The sequence below is a fragment of the Cottoperca gobio genome, chromosome 8 (assembly GCF_900634415.1).
Source record: "Cottoperca gobio chromosome 8, fCotGob3.1, whole genome shotgun sequence".
Taxonomy (NCBI): domain Eukaryota; kingdom Metazoa; phylum Chordata; class Actinopteri; order Perciformes; family Bovichtidae; genus Cottoperca; species Cottoperca gobio.
In genome coordinates this window covers 20,471,855-20,493,996 of record NC_041362.1, presented here as the reverse complement: position 1 = coordinate 20,493,996, position 22,142 = coordinate 20,471,855, and the positions used below count along the sequence as shown (strand labels likewise).

The window sequence follows — 22,142 nt, the reverse complement described above, 5'->3', positions numbered from 1 at the left end:
CTCACACCATTACCTGAGGAAAAAATGTGCACACAGAATCTCCAAATGTGTGCGAGATTGTACTTTTTAAAGTGTTTTTTGATTGAAAAGTTAACCTGGCTGTATTTCCAAGTCATCAACATGAGGTCTGACTAAACTCTACATCAGAGAGAACAGGACGGTAAGATCCCAAATATTTTATCATTAATATCTTAGTTATAGTCTATTGGACTAGTCTCTGGTGGCCATTTTCAAACTGTCACCACAGGGAAATGATCAGAAAATCAAACCTCAGCGGGGTTAGAAATAAGGTCTGTTCTTAGATGTCACTCAAGGTCCACTTACTTGCTTGTTCTGGAGCTTTTGCCCATTTCAAATCATCAGATGAAGTGTGCTCAGTTGTCATGGAACTGTAGGCGTCTATACTTTCCATTATTCTGGGCACTTAGGACATGAGCTTGACTTAGAAAAAAGCAGCTTAAAAAATAAGTTACATTTTCCTGTAAAATATGTACATGCATCTTTTCAGTTTTCAGAAAAAATAAATTATCTAACAAGGACTTTAAATAAAAAAACAGGACTAGGATTATATTGTGGTCTACATAGGAAAAGCAGCCCTGATGGTGATAATAATAAAACATTTTATTTGTATAGCACTTTTCTAAATACTCAAAGACACTTTACAAGGAGAGAGAAATCAACAATGAAAACATGTCATGAATAAAAATAGAAACAACTTTAAAAAGAGAAAATACAATGTCAGTAGAATTGTGGGTATTTCAATGAACACCATGTTAGCGAGATAACGTAACAGAACTACATATTGGAACATGATTAAAATGTTACTCATCAAATTGACCGTTTACAAAATTCACTTCATCTTTTATGCATGTATTTGGAGTTATCTGGCCAATTGTGACTGGCTGCTTATTGAAACACCCTGCAGGTAGGTGTTAACTAAACCCCCACTGGGAGCAGTGAGACGCAGGCATGACGTTTTCTAGAGGAAAAGCAACACTGGAGGGTGTGTGGGAGCTGTGTTGGTGGGGTGGGTGCATCCAGAGCTGCACACATACTGTATTTTGGCCACTGTAGCTTCCAGGTGCAGCCATGGGCTCAAAGTGGCCGAAGTGCTGCTGCTAAGTCACTGGTGATCATGTGAGTGAGTCGGGATGAGGGGTTGATGTAAGGCAATGTTACATCTTCACAGCAGACACTGCTCTAGACAGGGGGAGGGGGGGGGGGGGCAGAGACAGTAATAATTATACAGCACTTGTCTTAAAGTGCTTTAAAGTGAAAGGAACGAACATGTTAACAGTCAGTTTGGAACAAAAGGGATGGAGACGTGTACTGTTATCTTCTAGATTTGATTCCCAGCCAACAGATTATTAAAACTACAATAACAACAAGCCACCAGTCAGATGCAAGTTTAGAAAAAAGTGAGCTTTCAGTTGTGTGTTAAAAGAAGGTAACTGCGCCAAACTGTCCTCGTCGGTGGTTGTTGCTAGTAATGTTGAGGTCCTTTTCAACAGCAGGGCTTCAGTCTTCACATCACGGAGAAGCCAAACTGGCATGCACATGTCAACATGTTGTGCACAACAACAGTCAGCTGGGCTCTTCCGTCGTGTCCCTGCTGTGGAGGCTGTGAGATGAGGTGTGGGCACTGTGACGTCAGGGAGAATGGAAACGGCTTTTGGGAATAGTCATGACACCTCTTAACGCACAATATACACAATCTTCATTCTGGAGCACGTTGAAAGGCTACGTAAAAAAAGGAGGAAGTTTCCACTTCTTCTAGAAGCCTCATTTCACTAAAATGTTGGGTTTTATGTTCAGAAACATAATTTGACTGAAGGGAGAATTTTGTCACATTTACTTTGACATTTTGGCACCCTGGAATGTTCAGATTCAGTCATCTGAATCTGAATCCTTCGTCGTTCAGGGTTTGAAATACTATCCTGATAAAAAATAGCCTTTCATTTCATTTAACATGGAAAAGGGGCGGGGGCGGAGAGAAACACTATTCATAATGGGAAGGATAGATATTTTCATAACTAGAGTGGGAGAGGAAGATAAATTCTTAGTGAGAGGACAGACATTTTAACTTATATCCAGTACATGGCATAGATCATACATGAGGGACAAGGCAACACATTTTTTAACCTAACTACTCAGTAATCAATCTCAACTAGTTCTCAATGGTGCCCTTCCCCGATCCCAAACACAACGTTCCAAAGGTGGGGTGAGGCGCTGGAGGGGCGTCCAAAGTCCTCCCCTCCTTGATGCTGGGTCCGAAAGGGGTGGGGAGGATGAGGAGGGTGTGTGGGGGTGGTGGAAGGGTGGCTCCTGGGAGTCTCATTGATTGTAGAGGGAGCGCTGCTCCCAGGGCATGGCCTGGATGGTGCGTGGCACGGGGGAAGGCTTGAGCGTGGATGCTCCGTTCGGATGGAGGGAGTGGCCGATGGGGTTGATGGTGGTGAGGGGCCGCTGGGGGGCCAGGGAGAAAGTGTCCTGGTGCTTCGGCTGTAGAGGGAGGTGGGGGGAGACAAAGGGAAAAGAGCCAGAGATAATTGGTGTGAAACAGTTAGAGCGGAGAAGAGAAACAATTGGAGAAAAAGAAGGGAAAGAAGGGGTGGAGGAAAAAGAAGGGCAGAAGAGTCAAATATCAGTGACAGCTGAGGGACAGATTAACTACATGTTTGATGCACTGCTGAAGTTCAGACAGATGTTACACTGCTGCATGTAACACACACATAACACCAAGGAAGGTGTAGCTACAGATGGAGACAGACAGAACATGAAGGTGTAGTTACAGATGGAGACAGACAGAACATGAAGGTGTAGCTACAGATGGAGACAGACAGAACATGAAGGTGTAGCTACAGATGGAGACAGACAGAACATGAAGGTGTAGCTACAGATGGAGACAGACAGAACATGAAGGTGTAGTTACAGATGGAGACAGACAGAACATGAAGGTGTAGCTACAGATGGAGACAGACAGAACATGAAGGTGTAGCTACAGATGGAGACAGACAGAACATGAAGGTGTAGCTACAGATGGAGACAGACAGAACATGAAGGTGTAGTTACAGATGGAGACAGACAGAACATTGAAGGTGTAGCTTACAGATGGAGACAGACAGAACATGAAGGTGTAGTTACAGATGGAGACAGACAGAACATGAAGGTGTAGCAACAGATGGAGACAGACAGAACATGAAGGTGTAGTTACAGAAGGAGACAGACAGAACATGAAGGTGTAGTTACAGATGGAGACAGACAGAACATGAAGGTGTAGCAACAGATGGAGACAGACAGAACATGAAGGTGTAGTTACAGAAGGAGACAGACAGAACATGAAGGTGTAGTTACAGATGGAGACAGACAGAACATGAAGGTGTAGTTACAGATGGAGACAGACAGAACATGAAGGTGTAGCAACAGATGGAGACAGACAGAACATGAAGGTGTAGTTACAGATGGAGACAGACAGAACATGAATGAAGGTGTAGTTACAGATGGAGACAGACAGAACATGAAGGTGTAGTTACAGATGGAGACAGACAGAACATGAAGGTGTAGTTACAGAAGGAGACAGACAGAACATGAAGGTGTAGTTACAGAAGGAGACAGACAGAACATGAAGGTGTAGTTACAGAAGGAGACAGACAGAACATGAAGGTGTAGTTACAGAAGGAGACAGACAGAACATGAAGGTGTAGTTACAGATGGAGACAGACAGAACATGAAGGTGTAGTTACAGAAGGAGCTGCACACGTCTAAGCAACATATTTCTCACAGATCTGCCGGTTTACTCGTGAACATAAAATCATCAAGATACAGTAACTGTCATAAACTGTTGTTACAATATTAACAGGTGTTAAAAATGATACACAAAGTCAAACCCATGTTAATCTCAATGAAAAGGATTGTTATGTTGTGTTTTGATGATTACGGTTTATTATTACATCACTTCTGCAACAGGGTTTGTTGTGCTACTTTAGCAGCTTCTGTTCCTGTTGAACTGGATTTTATTTGAATCAAATGTAAATAAGAAAGTAGTTTAATTAATGCAAACCAGTTTAATTATTAAGATGAAGTAAACATGAAATCTTAAGCATATAAAATGCATTCAGATTGGGACTTCTTGCTAAGTACTAAACACTGATGACATCTAAAACCTTTGAGAATGCTGAATATCACCGTACACGTTATTCTTTTAGACCTGCAGACTAACGTTAAGATTTAAAGAATTCAACTGTTACATTAAACTCCATGCCTCTCGACTGTTTAACCAGAGAAGGCAGCACAAATGACTGTTTCAGCCAATATGATGAAATATGACGACTCATGTGCAGCCCCAAACACAACATCCGCATGTGTAACAGCAAGCTGAGTGAATGACAGGTGTCAAAGTGTGAAAGGCAGGACTAAACTAGCAGCACAGCCCCAAGTTAGTAGTGTTCTACCGCCAGTTCAGAGGCCAAGCTAAAGAACGAGCCCATAAACTGAGCTTTAGTCTGGTGCTTTTCTTTGCTCGGCACGCTGTACTACTACTGCTACACTAAAAGTTAGCTAGTTGTTAGTACTACCTGTCGTTCCTATTCAATCTATAGCCCAACAACGCTACAAATACTAGTGAGGCCTGTAGTGTTTTACCTCGTAGTGACAGCGCCAGGACTCAAAGAGGCCCACTAGTTCTTACCTAGATGTGTAAAGCAGTGCTGAAAACTGTGCACCTCAACACCAGGTGAGCTACTGAATCATACCAAAATGATGTCTCAAATGATATTAGACATATTATATTAGACTTATGCAATTTTCATTTGCATTAAATACATAAAATATGGCTGGATAGTAGGGTGATCAAGAAAGTGCAGACAGTTTCACCAGGGTTTAACTGTACTTGTGAATAAATATTTATTAGTATTGTACCTGGTAATAACCGATATTCTTAAACATAATCACAAAAATAAAAAGTGGTATTATGTTATGACGGCTACTGATAGTCACAATCAGACAGTTTTACAAAGAGTGACTTTGACAAAGGCTTCTAACTAGTTAGACTTCATCCATAGCACAAAGCTTCTTGACGATCCAATCTGCCATGAATTCTGGGTAAATTAGAACTTTTCAAACTTAAAAAAAGATGTCCGACAGTAACTAAACTCCCTCCAATGCAGCTTACATCTGAAAGAATAAGGACATTATAGTGCGACACTTCAGTGAAGAGTGTAACAATATAAGACGTCAGCTCAGTGCCGAGCTGGAGCAGATAATCAGGCTTAAGAAAAGACACTCTTCATGTTTGAGAGAGCTTTCATCAGGCTGGCCTAACCCGACAGAGCGTGTTGGTGAGACCTGCTCCAGCTGTCATCCAATGACACTTCATCTTGGCTGTTGAGTTGACAGCTGTCATCGATTGATAGGAATCTAATTAAATCCTAATGTCAACATATCGGTGTGATGTCCTTAAAGGTCTAATTAAGGGACTCCAAATATTCTCTCCTATATTCTGGTTTGGTAGTTGGACAGGCAAACAATAAAAAACACCGACAGACTCACCACTCTTCTCTTCTCAAACGCAAAAAAATCCACCTGCTATCTTTATCCAAATTAACATACCAGCAGCTAATATCTATAAGCGAGTCGGCTGCTAACAGCATTCAACCTGCCCCCGATTTTATAGGGACAACTGGACACAGGGAGGTCGCACTGACGGGACATTTTAATTGCCCTGTAACTATAATTTATTTATATGAAAACAGCAGACTAAAAGCCAACTGTAAGAAGACAGCTAAGACTGTGTCGACCAGGCGTCTCTGCAGACAGCAGCACCTTTATTGGCCCCATCCACAGTCAAGGAGGGAAGACATGCGCTGTGAGCAGAGGCTCCTGCTGGACACAGAAAGCATTGAAATATTAGTCCCTCTCTTCCGATGTTAGTAGCCAGACAGGGAGAAGGCAGCTAGCCAGCAGACAGCGGATGGCGGGTGTGTGGCGGTTCTCTCTCATACCATGGGGTTGGCGCTCAGCCTAGTGTATCCCGAGCTCAACTCCTTTACCTCAGGCACCAGGGGCTGGAGCAGGGAGTAGGAGGAGGACGGGGTGGCACTGGAAGAGGAGATGTGTTTGTTGGAAGATGAGCTCCTCATGCTATGCTGGCTGCTCTGGGAGGACACCGAGCTGGGACGGCCCTGCTGGAACAAACAAAGGCTCAGCACTCTTTCATAACAAAACTATTAACAGAATTAGTGGTGTAACAAAATATTGATGGACAAGTATTGCAATATTATGTTTTGTGATACTGTAATCGACTCTCAAAAACACTATCAATTAATAATTTATAGTTTCAGAGCTCCGTTGACACATGCGACTAAGCTTCTTTCATTTCAATGGTGCATCTGACATTTAGCAGGTCCATCTCTGTGGGTGTGTGTAGCGTTACTTTTACCCCCCACCCCCACTTGAAGAACAGGTATGCATGTGTGAAACAGCGCCCTGTACTCCTTCCCTGCATAATGATACATATGGTATTGCCAATACACAGCCCTACATATAATGGTTCCTCTTCCCTACCTGGTGGGGGTCAGACCCCGGCTGGCTGCTCACACCGCCCTGCCCTCCCTGGGACATGGGGGAGACGCAGTGGGAGGACAGAGGTTCCTGCTGGCTGTGTCCTCCATGCTGCGGTTGCATCATGGAGTTAGCACTGTTTTGCTGTTGTTGTTGCTGCTGCTGCTGCTGCTGCTGCTGACGGCGATGAGTGTTGGAGTAATTGGAACGACGACCACCAGCACCACCAGCAGCACCACCACCACCACCAGCAGCACCTCCAGCAGACTGGATGGGATGAGGGAGGAGAGCAGGAGGTGGACAGAGAAAGACATGAGAAAGAGACATTTGGTAAATAATTTGTCTTTATGCACATGCATGCCAGTAATGCACACAGAAGATAAAGAGCGGAAGACAGGTGACAGATGAATGTGATGAATCAGATTCTTCTTCTTCTTCTACCATTCAGTGTAATGTCTACAGTTTATGTCTTACAGACTCATGACCTTTCACTAGCCTTTAGTAAAGCTGTTGATGTGAGGGGATGGAGTGGTCGAGTTGAACACACACACACACAAAAACAGTCACACAAACATTAACTCTACCCCGCCTAGAAATGATAATTATACAGACCATCAACTCCATGAATCGAATCTACATCTTTCTTTGTAACCATGACAACTATAAAAGAGGCTTGCCTTGTCAGCTTGTCCTAACCCTGACAACTTCACATCAGTTTTAAAGCTCAACAGTCTCCCTGAAGATTTACAGTAGACCTCTGAACTTTATCCTCCAACTCATTATTCCTCTAACACTAAACCTGCTAGATAAATTGTGTTCTTTTCTGAGATCATATCTTCATAGTTCAGACCATCATCCGTATGTTTACATTTTACAGACCAGATTCTCTGTCACGACAGAGATATGTGAAACAAATTCAATTTACAAGTTTTATACCATAGAGCACTAACTCCGAGTGAAAACACGTTCCATATTTTACGCACACAACTTGAGTTGAAGTAGGAAGTAGTTTCACAATGCATTGGACTATTAAAAATACATTTTGGGTACATTTAACAGATGGGTTGAATTTAAATTTTATCTATGGGATGTATTTTTACTGTGGATGTTGTCACCCATCACTTACATTGAAATTGTGTTAGGAGGGGATCTGTCCCTGGCCATCATGGACCACAGAAACAATTACTGCCACTGATATGACCTTTCAATGCCACATGTGTACATCCATATTGTTTAAGACGTGATACCTTTTAAAAATCTGCATGATCATTTTCACTTCCCAAGTAAGTTGTTTTGATAAACTGGATGTGTTCAAACCCAGAGATGACCTGTGGATGTCCACTGGTCCTGACAGTCACCTCTATAACTTGTGTATAAGTTGGCCCAAACTCACAGCTACAGTTCAATTTGTTGACTCTGACTCACACATACACACGCACGCACACACGCTCGCACCAACCTGGTTTTTGGCCGCGGCGCTGCAGCGGTGCTGGGCCAGGTCCAGCATGGTTCTGTAGCTCTTAAAGCAGGACGGGCAGTTGAACCGGTTCTTATTAACCAACCCCACGCACACACACACACAGACACACACACATACATTTGGATTACTACACTTGCGAGGAAAATCCACTGAATTGTGTGTGTTCCTTCCCTAACCTCTCAACCCTGACTCTTTCCCTAGACTCAGCCTAACCCTGGTCTAACCCTGACTCCACAGCACACTTTCACTATAGGAGGGCTGGCAAAAAGTCTAAGCTGGAGACAAAGGGTCAAGAAAAGAGTCCTACAACATGTTACATGCACATCCACACACACACCGTGTTCCTCCCCTCCATAGGGCCATCTGCGGAGCACCGGCAGTTTTACCACACCTGCCACAGAAACATTAATATGTCACCTCCTTTATGAAATGCTAAATCGATGGACAAAGTTGTTCTTGTTGTTGCACAAGTGAACAAACAGTGATGTGTTGCAGATATTAATGAAGATCAGTTTAACAAGTTTTTTTCCCATTGCAATATAGTTGCCGGTGGGAGGAGTCGCTGGTCCCAGATGGAGATTTCCCCATTTGGCATTTCTGTTATAAAAAAAAAAAATGTATATGATATCTTCAATGTTATTTATCATAGTAACACGAGATTCTCCCGGAAAATGTAACAATCATTTCGGTTTATGTTATGGTCACTAGTTTTATTTACTGCAAATTTGTTACTGAGAAATAATTTTCTGTCTGTCAGATTGGCGTGGCGGACAGCTGTAAATACTACACTACCCATGGGTCTCGGACTTTGGTGCTATGTAGAAGAAGCCAATCAGAGGCATGAATCAGTGGTAGCACATTCTAAACCTATCATTGTTGCAGTTGGAAGGAAAATACAGCATTATGGTTGCATGGTGTTTTCACCTGTCTCAGCATCGTGATCTTTAGCTTCTACCTGCTGTGATCAGAGCACATACGTCATTGGCTGTTTCTTGCCAAAAGGCAACTTGGGAGTCGTAGTTAACCTTTCACGTTTTTTGACAACGACAATTATTTACTGATAATTTAACTGGGAGAGTTTCATGCCCAATAGTCGTAGACGTCTTCTAACTATGAGTTATGTAACATTGGTCATGAAGAAAAGAAATGTGATTTTTAAATTAAAACCAATAAAAACTTGGTACTAAATTAGAGCCAAATCCAAAATGCCAGGTACTGGGTACACAAAAACAAATTAGAATTTCGGTTTTGCTTATGGGTTTCAAAACGCGCACATTGCCACTCTCTCTGGACTGGGTGGTGCTCCGCATTTTGTTTTAGTTTTTTTTTGCCACTATGGGAAGATTAATAAGAGTTGTGAGGCCCTGCTCAATGGACCGCAGCTGATTGCTGTCGGCGCAGCAGCCTCTCTCGCTCTCTCTACACACAGGGGCTCCGCTACTTTTATTACACCAGTCATCATCCTCAACCACCATATGTTTTTTTCCAACACCCAATGAAAGTTATTTCAGCATTTATGTTGTTTATATTGACCACCATTTCCTCTATGAAGTAAACAGGCCTGCCTATTTATGTCTTCACACGGCACTGTGTACTCACATCCCCAGGACTGAGACGCACAGAGCAGAACAGAGCGAAGTCAGGCGTGTAGAGTTGAATTTGGTGCGATTGGACACGCAACACATTAAATGTTAATAAACTCTTAATAAACAAGCAAAATGCATGCTGATATACTAACGTTACATGATGATATACTAACGTTACATAGATGCTGATATACTAACGTTACATGATGATATACTAACGTTACATAGATGCTGATATACTAACGTTACATGATGATATACTAACGTTACATGATGTTGATATACTAACGTTACATGATGCTGATATACTAACGTTACATAGATGCCGATATACTAACGTTACATAGATGCCGATATACTAACGTTTACTAACGTTACATAGATGCCGATATACTAACGTTTACTAACGTTACATGATGCCGATATACTAACGTTACATGATGCCGATATACTAACGTTACATGATGCTGATATACTAACGTTACATAGATGCCGATATACTAACATTACGTAATGTTGATATACTAACGTTACATGATGCTGATATACTAACGTTACATGATGCTGATATACTAACGTTACATGATGCTGTTATACTAACGTTACATGATGCTGATATACTAACGTTACATGATGCTGTTATACTAACGTTACATGATGCCGATATACTAACATTACGTAATGTTGATATACTAACGTTACATGATGCTGATATACTAACGTTACATAGATGCCGATATACTAACATTACGTAATGTTGATATACTAACGTTACATGATGCTGATATACTAACTTTACATAGATGCCGATATACTAACGTTACATGATGCTGTTATACTAACGTTACATGATGCTGATATACTAACGTTACATGATGCTGATATACTAACGTTACATGATGCCGATATACTAACGTTACATAGATGCTGATATACTAACGTTACATGATGATATACTAACGTTACATGATGATATACTAACGTTACATAGATGCTGATATACTAACGTTACATGATGATATACTAACGTTACATGATGTTGATATACTAACGTTACATGATGCTGATATACTAACGTTACATAGATGCCGATATACTAACGTTACATAGATGCCGATATACTAACGTTTACTAACGTTACATAGATGCCGATATACTAACGTTTACTAACGTTACATGATGCCGATATACTAACGTTACATGATGCCGATATACTAACGTTACATGATGCTGATATACTAACGTTACATAGATGCCGATATACTAACATTACGTAATGTTGATATACTAACGTTACATGATGCTGTTATACTAACGTTACATGATGCCGATATACTAACGTTACATGATGCCGATATACTAACGTTACATAGATGCTGATATACTAACGTCACATGATGCTGTTATACTAACGTTACATGATGCCGATATACTAACGTTACATGATGCCGATATACTAACGTTACATGATGCTGTTATACTAACGTTACATGATGCCGATATACTAACGTTACATGATGCTGTTATACTAACGTTACATGATGCCGATATACTAACGTTACATAGATGCTGATATACTAACGTTACATGATGCTGTTATACTAACGTTACATGATGCCGATATACTAACGTTACATGATGCCGATATACTAACGTTACATAGATGCCGATATACTAACGTTACGTAATGTTGATATACTAACGTTACGTAATGTTGATATACTAACGTTACATGATGCTGATATACTAACGTTACGTAATGTTGATATACTAACGTTACATGATGCTGATATACTAACGTTGCGTAATGTTGATATACTAACGTTACGTAATGTTGATATACTAACGTTACATGATGCTGATATACTAACGTTACGTAATGTTGATATACTAACGTTACATGATGCTGATATACTAAAGTTACATGATGCTGATATACTAACGTTACATGATGCTGATATACTAACATTACATGATGCTTATATACTAACGTTACATGACGCCGATATACTAACGTTACATGATGCTGATATACTAACGTTACATGATGCTGATATACTAAAGTTACATGATGCTGATATACTAACGTTACACATGATGCTGATATACTAACGTTACATAGATGCTGATATACTAACGTTACATGATGCTGATATACTAACGTTACATGATGCTGATATACTAACGTTACATGATGCTGATATACTAACGTTACATAGATGCTGATATACTAACGTTACATGATGCTGATATACTAAAGTTACATGATGCTGATATACTAACGTTACATGATGCTGATATACTAACGTTACATGATGCTGATATACTAAAGTTACATGATGCTGATATACTAACGTTACATGATGCTGATATACTAACTTTACATAGATGCCGATATACTAACGTTACATGATGCTGATATACTAACTTTACATAGATGCCGATATACTAACGTTACGTAATGCAAGTTATGTCCTTTGGTTACAAATAAATCACTTATATATTTTGGCATTTCGTGTCCTTATCGTCCGTTTGTCCTGCCCTAGAGCCGAGGTTGTGACAAATTGGGGGCTCGTTCCGTGTTGTTACGTGGTTAACTGAGTAAGTGACCCAGCTGATTTTTTTGTTTTGCTGTTGCCGGTAGCGGTAAATATTTGTTGTTCGGTAGCGTTTGGGAAGAGGACACTCTTGGTTTGGTTGAACAGGATAATTTGGATGATCTGTTGGGATTGTCGGTATGATTTTGTTTGATGTGTAACTGCTGTATGTTATTCTTATTTTGACTGTGGAGAGTTGTGGTCTTAGAGCCAGCTATTGTTTATGCTCGTAGCAGATTAACAGGTGTATATTTCCCAGTGCGTAGTTTTGATAAAGTGGTGCGGATTTTTCCCTGGTAGGCTGTAGCGGCATTCCCTTTGGGTTTGTCGGGGGGATTGTTGTAGTGTTGTGGCGAACGTGGTTGAAGCTTTGCTTGGGAGCATGCCCGTGGTTTCAGGAGGGTTGCTAGCTTGCTAGTCGCCACCCTGAGCCAGCGGTCGTTAGTGTGTAAATACCCACCGCAAGTAGCTGCATGTAGACTAGGGGGGAGTTTACTTAGTAGGAATAATTTGAGATAGTGGGAAATATCCAAACCAGTTGAGGGTAAGCCTTCTTGTTATATACAGGGAAACTTCACTATATGGCTGGTCCTGTTTTTGCATAGAAGTTGTGTTTTGCTGGTTGAGTGTAAAGATTTGGAAAATAAACATGTTGGATCTTGAGGCCTTTATTGCTAGTCCATCGGAGGAGGCGTTACAGAAATTTACAAAGGAGCAGTTGCTTAAACTTTCTGAGCATTATTCAGTGGTTGTGGGGGACAAACGTCTTAAAGAAGATATTAAAGTGGCTTTGAAGTTAAAACTGATTGAGATGGGAGTTTTGACGGAGGATCAGGAAGAGCCTGTTCCAGTTTCCACTACTATGTCTGCCCAGGCGCAGGGGTTGACTTCTGAACAACAAAAAGGAGCTTCTTGCATTGCAAAAGGAGCACGTGACAATGCAAAGGGAGCATGAAAGATATATGCAAGAGTTGGAAATTAATAAGCAAATTGAGGTAGCGAGGATTCACCAGCAAACGGAACATGCAAAGATAGATCTGGAGATTCGTCGGTTGTCTGATGTAAAAGGTGGCAAGTGGTCCATTGAGGATCAGAGCGAGATGCATAAGGTTGGTGTGCGTCCTTTTGATGTCAATAATTTGCGTTTGTTGCCGCACTTTAATGAGAGCGACTCAGATGTGTTTTTTGCATTGTTTGAGCGAGCTGCAAAGGCTAGGGACTGGCCTGATGCGGACTGTGCTCTAATGCTCCAGTGCGTCAAAGCACAAGAAGCATATTTGGCGTCGAGTTTAGAGGATAGCTCTAGCTATGTAAAAATAAAAACTGCCGTGCTTAAGGCATATGAGCTTGTGCCAGAGGCTTATCGCCAGCGTTTCAGGTCTTGGGAGAGAAGAAGTGGTCAGACACATGTGGAATTTGCGAGAGGTCTGACAACTCACTTTAAACGTTGGTTAACAGCCCTTGAAATCATTAATTTTAATGATTTATGCGAGTTGGTGATTTTGGAGCAGTTTAAAAACTCGCTTCCTGGCAGAGTGGCCACCTACATTACTGAGAAGAAGGATGCCACTGCTGCTGATGCTGCGTCTAGCAGATGAATATGTGCTGCTCCATAAGGGTTCTTTTCGAGAGCGCACAGTGCGTGATGACGTTGGCTGGAGAGGGAGTAAGTCTGACGCTGCATCATTTGATCCCATACGGTCTTGGAAGTCTGGTTCGTTTAGGTCTGAAACCAAAACTCGAGGCAGTTTTGATAAGAGTAAATCATGCAACTATTGTAACTAGGCAGGACACTGGAAGGCAGAATGTCCTTTGTTACAGTCGAGGAATAAGGGTATGAGACCTAAAATAGTACGGCCGGTGGTCATTTCTTGCAGAATGAGTTGTTCAGGAAATGGATTTCCCTGGGTGGTGATATTGTTGGAGAGGCCGTTTTCCAGTTGGTGATGCCGGCTAAATTCCACTCCCTGGTGCTCAAAGTGGTCCATGATGATAGTGGACACTTTGGCGTCAGAAAAAGGTATCCGAGCGTCCCTAAACATTTTTTTGGCCACGTGTAAAAAGAGACGTCTCCGCGTACATTAAAACATGCCATGTGTACCAGCTTGAGGTCTATTACAACGAAGGCTGTGGTAAAAGCGTTAAATCAATTTATAGCTGTATTTGGTATCCGAAAATTATTCAAAGTGATAAGGGGTCTGATTTTTCATCACACATGTTTGCACAAGTCTTGAAGGTTTTGCGCATAAAGCATAATCTGTCATCTGCCTACCATGCGCAAAGCCAAGGGGCTTTGGAGAGATTTAATCGGTCTCTCCTGCATGCGTATTGCGTTGAGCTGGATATACACTGGGAGCAGGGTCTTCCGTGGCTGATGCTGGTTGCTAGGGAAGCTGTACAGGAGAGTACAGGTTTTGGCCCTAACGACCAACTCCTCTGCTCTGAGTTCTCCTGTCTCTGAGCTCTTGACTAATTTCTACTGCTTTTTTAAACCTGTTTTTACTGTTTCATGTTCTCTTAATCTGCTTCTCAGGTACCGGGGTTGCTGAGGATACGGAGGGTAAAGTGGCAGGCCTAGGGGCGTGTAGAATTAAGAGTTGTGTGTGTGTGCATATGTTGTGTTTTTTGTTTTTTTTACTTGGGGATGGTGATACAGTGCTGATGGCCCAATGGGACATCAACTTTATGGGCCAGCACTTAAAAGGCCAGCATCCGCGATGCTGCTCTCCCTCTCCCTGCCTGAGCCAGGAAACCGCGGGTTTTTGGCGTTGTCTTTTGTTTGCATACCTTGCTGCGCAAGTTATGTCCTTTGGTTACAAATAAATCACTATATATTTTGGCATTTCGTGTCCTTATTGTCTGTTTGTCCTGCCCTAGAGCCGGGGTTGTGACAGATGCCTAACGTTACATCAGGGGTCGGGAACCTTTTTGGCTGGGAGAGCCATAAAAGCCAAATATTTTTAAATGTATCCTTGAGAGCCATATATTTAATAAAATTGAGTTTTAAGTACATCACGTCTCCGAGTACTAAAAGCGGCATCAGTGTTTCCCCTACCATTGTCACACATGTCATCATAACTGGCCCGCCGGTTTTGGTAATTAAATCAATGCATGGCACAACCACGGGAAAATACATATTTGAGGAAGTATCTAAATGTGTGAGAAATGAAACTGCCCCGGGACAAACTGAGGGGACTGACGACAGACGGAGCGCCTGCGATGTGATGAAAAGAGCAGATAAGTGGAGAGGATGCGGGAGAAGATGCAGCTGACGGTGTATCACTGCATCACACACCAGGAAGCGCTGTGTTGTAAAGCTCTGGAGATGGAACATGTAATAAGCACCGTAACACAGACAGGAAACTTTATAAGAGCCAATTTAAGTATTTTTTTGAGGAGATACATTCTGAACATGGCGGTGTGATGGCTGAGTCGAGGGAAAGTGCTGAATAGATTTTTCGAGTTGCGTGAGCAAATCTGCAGGAAGCAAAGGGAAACACACCACAGATATCTGGGACGAAAAGTGGCGATGTGAGCTGGCCTTTATGTGCGACATAACAAAGCATCTCACTGTTAAACCTCCAGCTTCAGGGCCGTGTGATCACGGACATGTATGATGCAGTGAGAGCTTTCTAAGCCGAACTGCCTGTAGGAGACTCGGATGCAGCAGGGATACGTGTTTCCAAACACTGACAAACCATCTCCACCGCTGTGTTCCCGACTGCGCATGAACTGCTCAGCAATCAGTTTGCAGTTGACGTGGAAACAGCGCATGTGAACATCCACATGGAGCTGATTGACCTCCAGTGTAATGACACACTCAAGGCAAAGTATGACTCTGTGGGGGCTGCAGTTTCCAAGCTTCACCCCCGAAACGATGCTTTAATTTTGGCTCACTCTGTGATCGAGTTTGACACCCCTGGTTTACTGCTTGCTTTGCACAGTTTCTCCTCAGCTGTTTCGCGAAGGGCAGGGCTCCGCCACACACACACACACACACACACACACACACACACACACACACACACACAGGAAAGGAGAGTGGAAAACTAAAACAGAATTCGCTGCTAAATGTTTTACTTTATAATGACACAGTATAATTATTTATTACTTGTTAATCATGTTAAAAAATGTCAGCGAGCCATATCTCGTCATCGAAAGAGCCATAGGTTCCCGACCCCTGCGTTACATGATGCCGATATACTAACGTTACATGATGCCGATATACTAACGTTACATAGATGCCGATATACTAACGTTACATGATGCCGATATACTAACGTTACATGATGCCGATATACTAACGTCACATGATGCCGATATACTAACGTCACATGATGCCGATATACTAACGTCACATGATGCCGATATACTAACGTCACATGATGCCGATATACTAACGTCACATGATGCCGATATACTAACGTTACATGATGCCGATATACTAACGTTACATGATGCTGATATGCTAACGTACATGATGCCGATATACTAACGTCACATGATGCCGATATACTAACATTACATGATGCCGATATACTAACGTTACATGATGCCGATATACTAACGTTACATGATGCCGATATACTAACGTTACATGATGCCGATATACTAACGTTACATGATGCCGATATACTAACGTCACATGATGCCGATATACTAACATTACATGATGCCGATATACTAACGTTACATGATGCCGATATACTAACGTTACATGATGCCGATATACTAACGTTACATGATACTGATATGCTAACGTTACATGGGAAAATGTTCCCGGAAATAAATTTAGAGCCAGGTCTCTTCGGTGGAAACGCAATGACTTCCTCAAAAAGGTTCATATTCCCTGGGGAAAGTTTCTCCGGTTGAAACAGGGCTTAAATGAAACAATAGGATTTTAAGTTACTCTATTCATAAGACACTTGACCATTAGTTTTACAAACATGGTAGTATACGTCTGATTGCTCTTAGTAGGAAAGAAGTCTAGTTTCTGTCTCTTCAAATTCTTTGTTATTGGCCTTTGGTGGGTCAGTCCCGACAGTCTCCGAAGGAAAAGACCCGAGCACTACCGCAGACCGGGTGAGCAACTGGAATCGAACACCAACGTTTAAAATGCTGCCGCTGTAGCCTTCTGTACTGCTTCATAAGAAGTCACTGCATGGCACAAGTTCTCTGCCACCTGCAGGCTACAGCACACCACCCCCCACCTGCTCTATTAAAGCAACAACATGTCAGACCCGGAGACATGGGGTGCTGCACAGTGACAAAGTAGAGCCCTCTAGTAGAGATCCGGAGATTGATGCGACAGAGTAGACCAGCGAATGCTTTTCAAGCGACACATGACATCTGATGGTCACTGAATGCCATTTTGAAGCTCTAAATCACCAGATATTCATCACAGAAGGAAAATTGTGATTCAAATATGGTGGTTAAAGCAGGACATTTTACATGGCTGCATTCTCCAATTAAACTTTCATTCATATTATATCAATCATTTAAAACATATAAACGTAATAGTATCCAGACCTCAGGTTTCTGGATAAACTAGCTCATAAAGAAACAACACGGGTCAGATTTTGTAACTACAGCTGTTATTTCAATGGGTCAGATACATATTCAATCAAAAAGGAAAATTAAAGTATTGGGCATCCCTATAAAAAAAAAAGTTATAAAATACCGTATATTACACAGCAGAAAAACACACTGAGCAGCTGTTAGTGAAATTACTGAGCCATTTGTAAATGATTCATTCTCATTAAGGGGTATGTCACCTAAGATGCCAACACACTAAGAATTGTTTATCGATTTCACAGGTTTTTGTCATTTCAGACTAAATTGTATACCACTGTAAGAAGATTGAGACCACAGCTGTTATAAATAGAAGAGGAGTAAGAGGAGCACAGGGAAAGATGTTGCTCATCTCCTCTGATAGTAGGAACTGTGATTCATAAACTTGATCACAGTATCAAATCACACTTGGGACGCATCCTAAATCTAAATATCTCTCTACATATCATCCAAATATAAAATATGCAATAGTACCGTCACAGAATTGTTTTATTAGCCATACTAATGTTGCTGACCACACACCATCCCAGACATCACCCACTCTTTTCTCATCTCAGGCAGTCAGACCCACCTGGTTGGTCACAGCAGCAGTGCAGCGGTGCTGGGCCAGCTCCAGCATGGTCCTGTAGCTCTTGCAGCAGGAGGGACAGTCGAAGCGGTTAGGCCCGTCATCGTGGATCCTCTGGTGGTTACGGAGGTACCGGGCCAGACGGAAGGCCTTCCCGCACAGATCGCACATGTAGCGCTTCTGACCGTGGATTCGCATATGATTGCGCAGGGACATGTAGTTGGTGTAGGGCTTGCTACAAAAGTCACACCTACGTTTGGAGACAAAAATAGAGTGGAGGTTAGAGGTAAAAAGGGGTAAATTACATTTCAGACATATAGCTGATGCGATGCTCTCCACAAAAGGTCCCTGCCTGAAGTCTCCAGTCTTGTGGGTGAGCTTGTGGTTGAGCAGGGAGCTGGCATGCTTGTAGGCGCAGGTGCACAGGTCACAGACATACGGCCTCTCGTCTGATTCCATGTCGTCTGACGCCGTTGTTACTGGTGGCGGTGCTCTGGACTCTAAAGAGAGACTGGAGCTGGAGAGTGACGCTGAGGACAGACTGGAACTGGAAAGGGCTGCTGAGGACGAAGGGAGCTGATCGCACCAGCTGATGGTCGAACTCGGCTGTCACAGACGAGAAGAATTCATTAAAATCAGAGTACTACAACATGCATATATCAACATTGATTAGTTTATCATTTTCCTGGTAACTAGATATTTTCATATGAAATAAAATTTTGTAGAAATACAACAAAATATTTGAAACGCTTTTCAGTGTTATGTGGTCCAAGGTTGCTGCTTACAAGGAAGGCACCGGCTGATTTGGTGAGATTGATGTGAGTGCACTCACAGAGTGCATACATGACAGAAACTATGAGGCATGTCTTCAGATTGTGTTCCATTAATGATGAGGACATGTCAATAATATCACGCCCTGCTGTGATGAGTAGTCTTAACATTTCAACTAATACATAAAATATGGCTTTACACTGGCCAGCTATATAATACATGTCAGCTGAAAACGAAAAGGCAGGTCAGCACCACGGACAGCCACACATTAGACATCTGCATGTACCTCAAACTGAGACCGAAACCCGGCCCATACCAGCGTATCAAAGACATAATCTGACCAAACCTGAAAGGTGCTGTGCAGTAGAGAGCGTTAGCTAGCCAGGCTAATGCAACACATTTGCTACTTGCAACACATCACAGAACCAAATGATTGGCTCAGTCACAGAGCAAAATTCATAAAGGACACTTGAAAATACCCAAACCTGGCCTGAGCCTAAAGCTTCACATGGCCAGAAACAGAACTCTCGCCTAAATGAGTCAAGAGTGGAGTATGTGAACACAAAAGCTCCTCCCTGCCCAGTTATGACTGACATCTGCAGATAAAGACGTTCTTAATGGTAAAGCAGCATTTGTTTGGTATGGAGACTGAGAACTCAGTGTAACGTAAGAAAACAAATGCAAGTGGACAAAATAAATAAATAAAGATATCATCTTCATGAATGACCACTGCAAATTGAGAAATTATATTGAAAGCACTTCCAATTTTCCTTCCCCATAATGTAAGTAAATGGGATGAACAAAACATTACAAACCCCTCTCAATTTACTGCAGTCCAGTTCAACACCACTGTAAACTACAACCCCAATAATAAACATGTAGCCTTTCTGACAGTGCCAATCAAAACCGAACATTATGTTTGTTAAAGGTAGTGTGTGGCAGAGCTGTTGCATTAGATTATACAGGTAAGCCTAATTAGGTGGCCACTGAGTGTACATGGCATACAGAAATACACAAGAATTTGTGTCCAGCGGATACTTCTCGCTGTTGTGTCTGACTTGCAGCATTTCTGCATTTGCTAGTGTTTCTGGATTTGAAGCATGCTTCTTTTATGTTGCATTTGTGTAGTCTAATTCTTCGTTCTTAAGTTGAGATCAAAGAACTTAAATAGCGAAAACTTTTTTTGGTAAACATAGTAAATATTGTTTATATATATATATATATATATATATATATATATATATATATATATATATATATAAAAAAGGGGGGGGACACCCTCCAGAAGAGTCTGCACTTATCTACTATAGAAATAAAGTGTGTCTTTTTTACACATCCCTGTGAAAGAGCTCCAGGAGACACTGCATCTAGTGACCAGAATGATGTTAAATCATCAGTGTTTGAATACACATAGCTTAGAGACAGAGGAGCAACATCAGGTAAGTGACACCAACTCCTGAACTATAACAGAGTTCAACAACTCAGACGAATCAACTTAAGATTCTCGTTCACACGGTGTAATAAGGTTACATGTGTGTGACAGCGAAATACATTTGAGATAAAAGAAACATTTAAAAAATGTATATAATAATATATATATATCATACAAGTTAATGTGTCTGTGTGCGCTGTGCAGTTAACTTGTGGGCTGAGAGCGACCATGAATGAACCGCACAGTCTGGCATCACAAAGAGGTCTTTCAGAGTCCTCCGCGGGGCGTCTTCCGCTCCCGTTTCCTGCGGGACAGCCTGCTCCTGTTTACTTTGCGCTGCTCGCTAACAATATTGCAGGCCTCATGCAAACACCTCTGCTTTCTCTGCTCACGTTAACCCTCTACGGTTCACGATATCGTAGCAGACTATTCAAAGTACAGTCTAATACAAGGTGCAAACCAAAAGAAACACGCTGACTGGCGGCGCTGCCTTATTTAACAGCACGGCTGTGGTGTTAGCTAACCGGACTGTGTTGCCTGATGTTAGCATTAGCTCGATGATGCTTGGCTACAATAATATGCATTTTGCTAACCCTTTGGCGTCTCTTTACAACACAGCTGTGGTATAGTGCTGATCATACATGTCCAATTTCACTAAAGTCTTGGTGGCAGGTGTAAAACATAGAGTATGTAGGCGCTAATAATTACTAGCCACTTAGCTCGGCAGCTAAAACTCAAACTAGGCCATGAGCCGCTCACCATGACGATTGGTACGTTAGCAAATAGCTAACGAAGCTGTGTTCTGTTACAGAACCTGCAGCTTCACATCACACACTGTTGCAAAACGGGACCTCAGACACTTATTAAACACCCCCCTGTAAAAAAGGAGGCTTTGTCTGGTGCTTCTTTAGTAAAATGTTTGATAAAGCTACGTGTTGGCTGGCTCGCTAGCCAACGGTGGTGGCAGGCAGCTGCTTTCTTACTCCGGTGTCGTTGGGATCCTTTTTCCAGAACAATTGAGAGCAGTGGCCGAAAGACTCTGTCGATGTCACATAATTCACTCCATTTCTATCTTGAAAGTCTCCGTGTGTGCTGCCGGTATTTGTCCTGGCGTACATCGTCGGTTTTCGGGTTATTCGACTTTTTCTGATAGAAAAGAAATAGGGCCGCTTTGTCGGGATCTTCTTCCGAAAAGAAAAATATTTCTTCTGTGAAATGAGCGTTTTGGCGGTGGACATATCACAGCATGCGGGGCATTACTGCCGCCTACTGGCCTGGAGTGTGAACGTACCAAAAAGTTGCTACTAGATAGATCCGACCTGTGTACGACCATAACAGGCTTATGAGCTGCTTACGAGCCTGTCGTGAAACACAGGCATATACATAGTATGAAATTAAGATGACGTTAATATTGGCCTTTTTTCTAGATATTGCATATTGTGTACATGTCCTTACCACTCTTCTTTTGTACAATTAGGTGTACATGTGAAAACTGTACAATTATGGAAGCAATTGAAGAGCTGCTGCCAAGAAAAGGATGTCATGGAGGAATTCAATGAATATGAGGGATATGGTGCAA

General features: G+C 42.0%; 1 protein-coding gene across 4 annotated transcripts; it reads right to left on the bottom strand.

The window, feature by feature from the left end:
* Positions 1-700: 700 nt before the first annotated feature.
* LOC115012320 (zinc finger protein 646-like) lies at positions 701-21,758 on the bottom strand. Of its 4 annotated transcripts, none has more exons than XM_029437880.1 (7): positions 21,547-21,758; positions 18,713-18,966; positions 18,364-18,610; positions 8,018-8,107; positions 6,562-6,825; positions 6,000-6,182; positions 701-2,502 (listed from the first exon to the last, which is right to left on the bottom strand). In XM_029437880.1, the coding sequence occupies exons 1-7, from the start codon at positions 21,679-21,681 to the stop codon at positions 2,335-2,337; spliced, it is 1,341 nt and encodes a 446-aa protein (XP_029293740.1). In that variant the 5' UTR covers positions 21,682-21,758; the 3' UTR covers positions 701-2,334. The 4 variants fall into 4 exon arrangements, with proteins under 4 accessions (XP_029293740.1, XP_029293742.1, XP_029293741.1 ...); XM_029437882.1 differs by having other exon boundaries at positions 6,048-6,182; XM_029437881.1 differs by having other exon boundaries at positions 6,000-6,179.
* Between the last annotated feature and the right edge of the window lie 384 nt (positions 21,759-22,142).

Excerpts from the sequence above, each read along its gene's own strand:
- LOC115012320 (XM_029437880.1), bottom strand. The coding sequence starts at position 21,681 with ATGTACGCCAGGACAAATACCGGCAGCACACACGGAGACTTTCAAGAT. Across the intron at positions 8,108-18,363 it reads CTGCTGCTGTGACCAACCAG|AACCGGTTCAACTGCCCGTC; the intron begins GTGGGTCTGACT and ends TTGGTTAATAAG. Across the intron at positions 2,503-5,999 it reads GGCTGAGCGCCAACCCCATG|CCGAAGCACCAGGACACTTT; the intron begins GTATGAGAGAGA and ends CTCCCTCTACAG.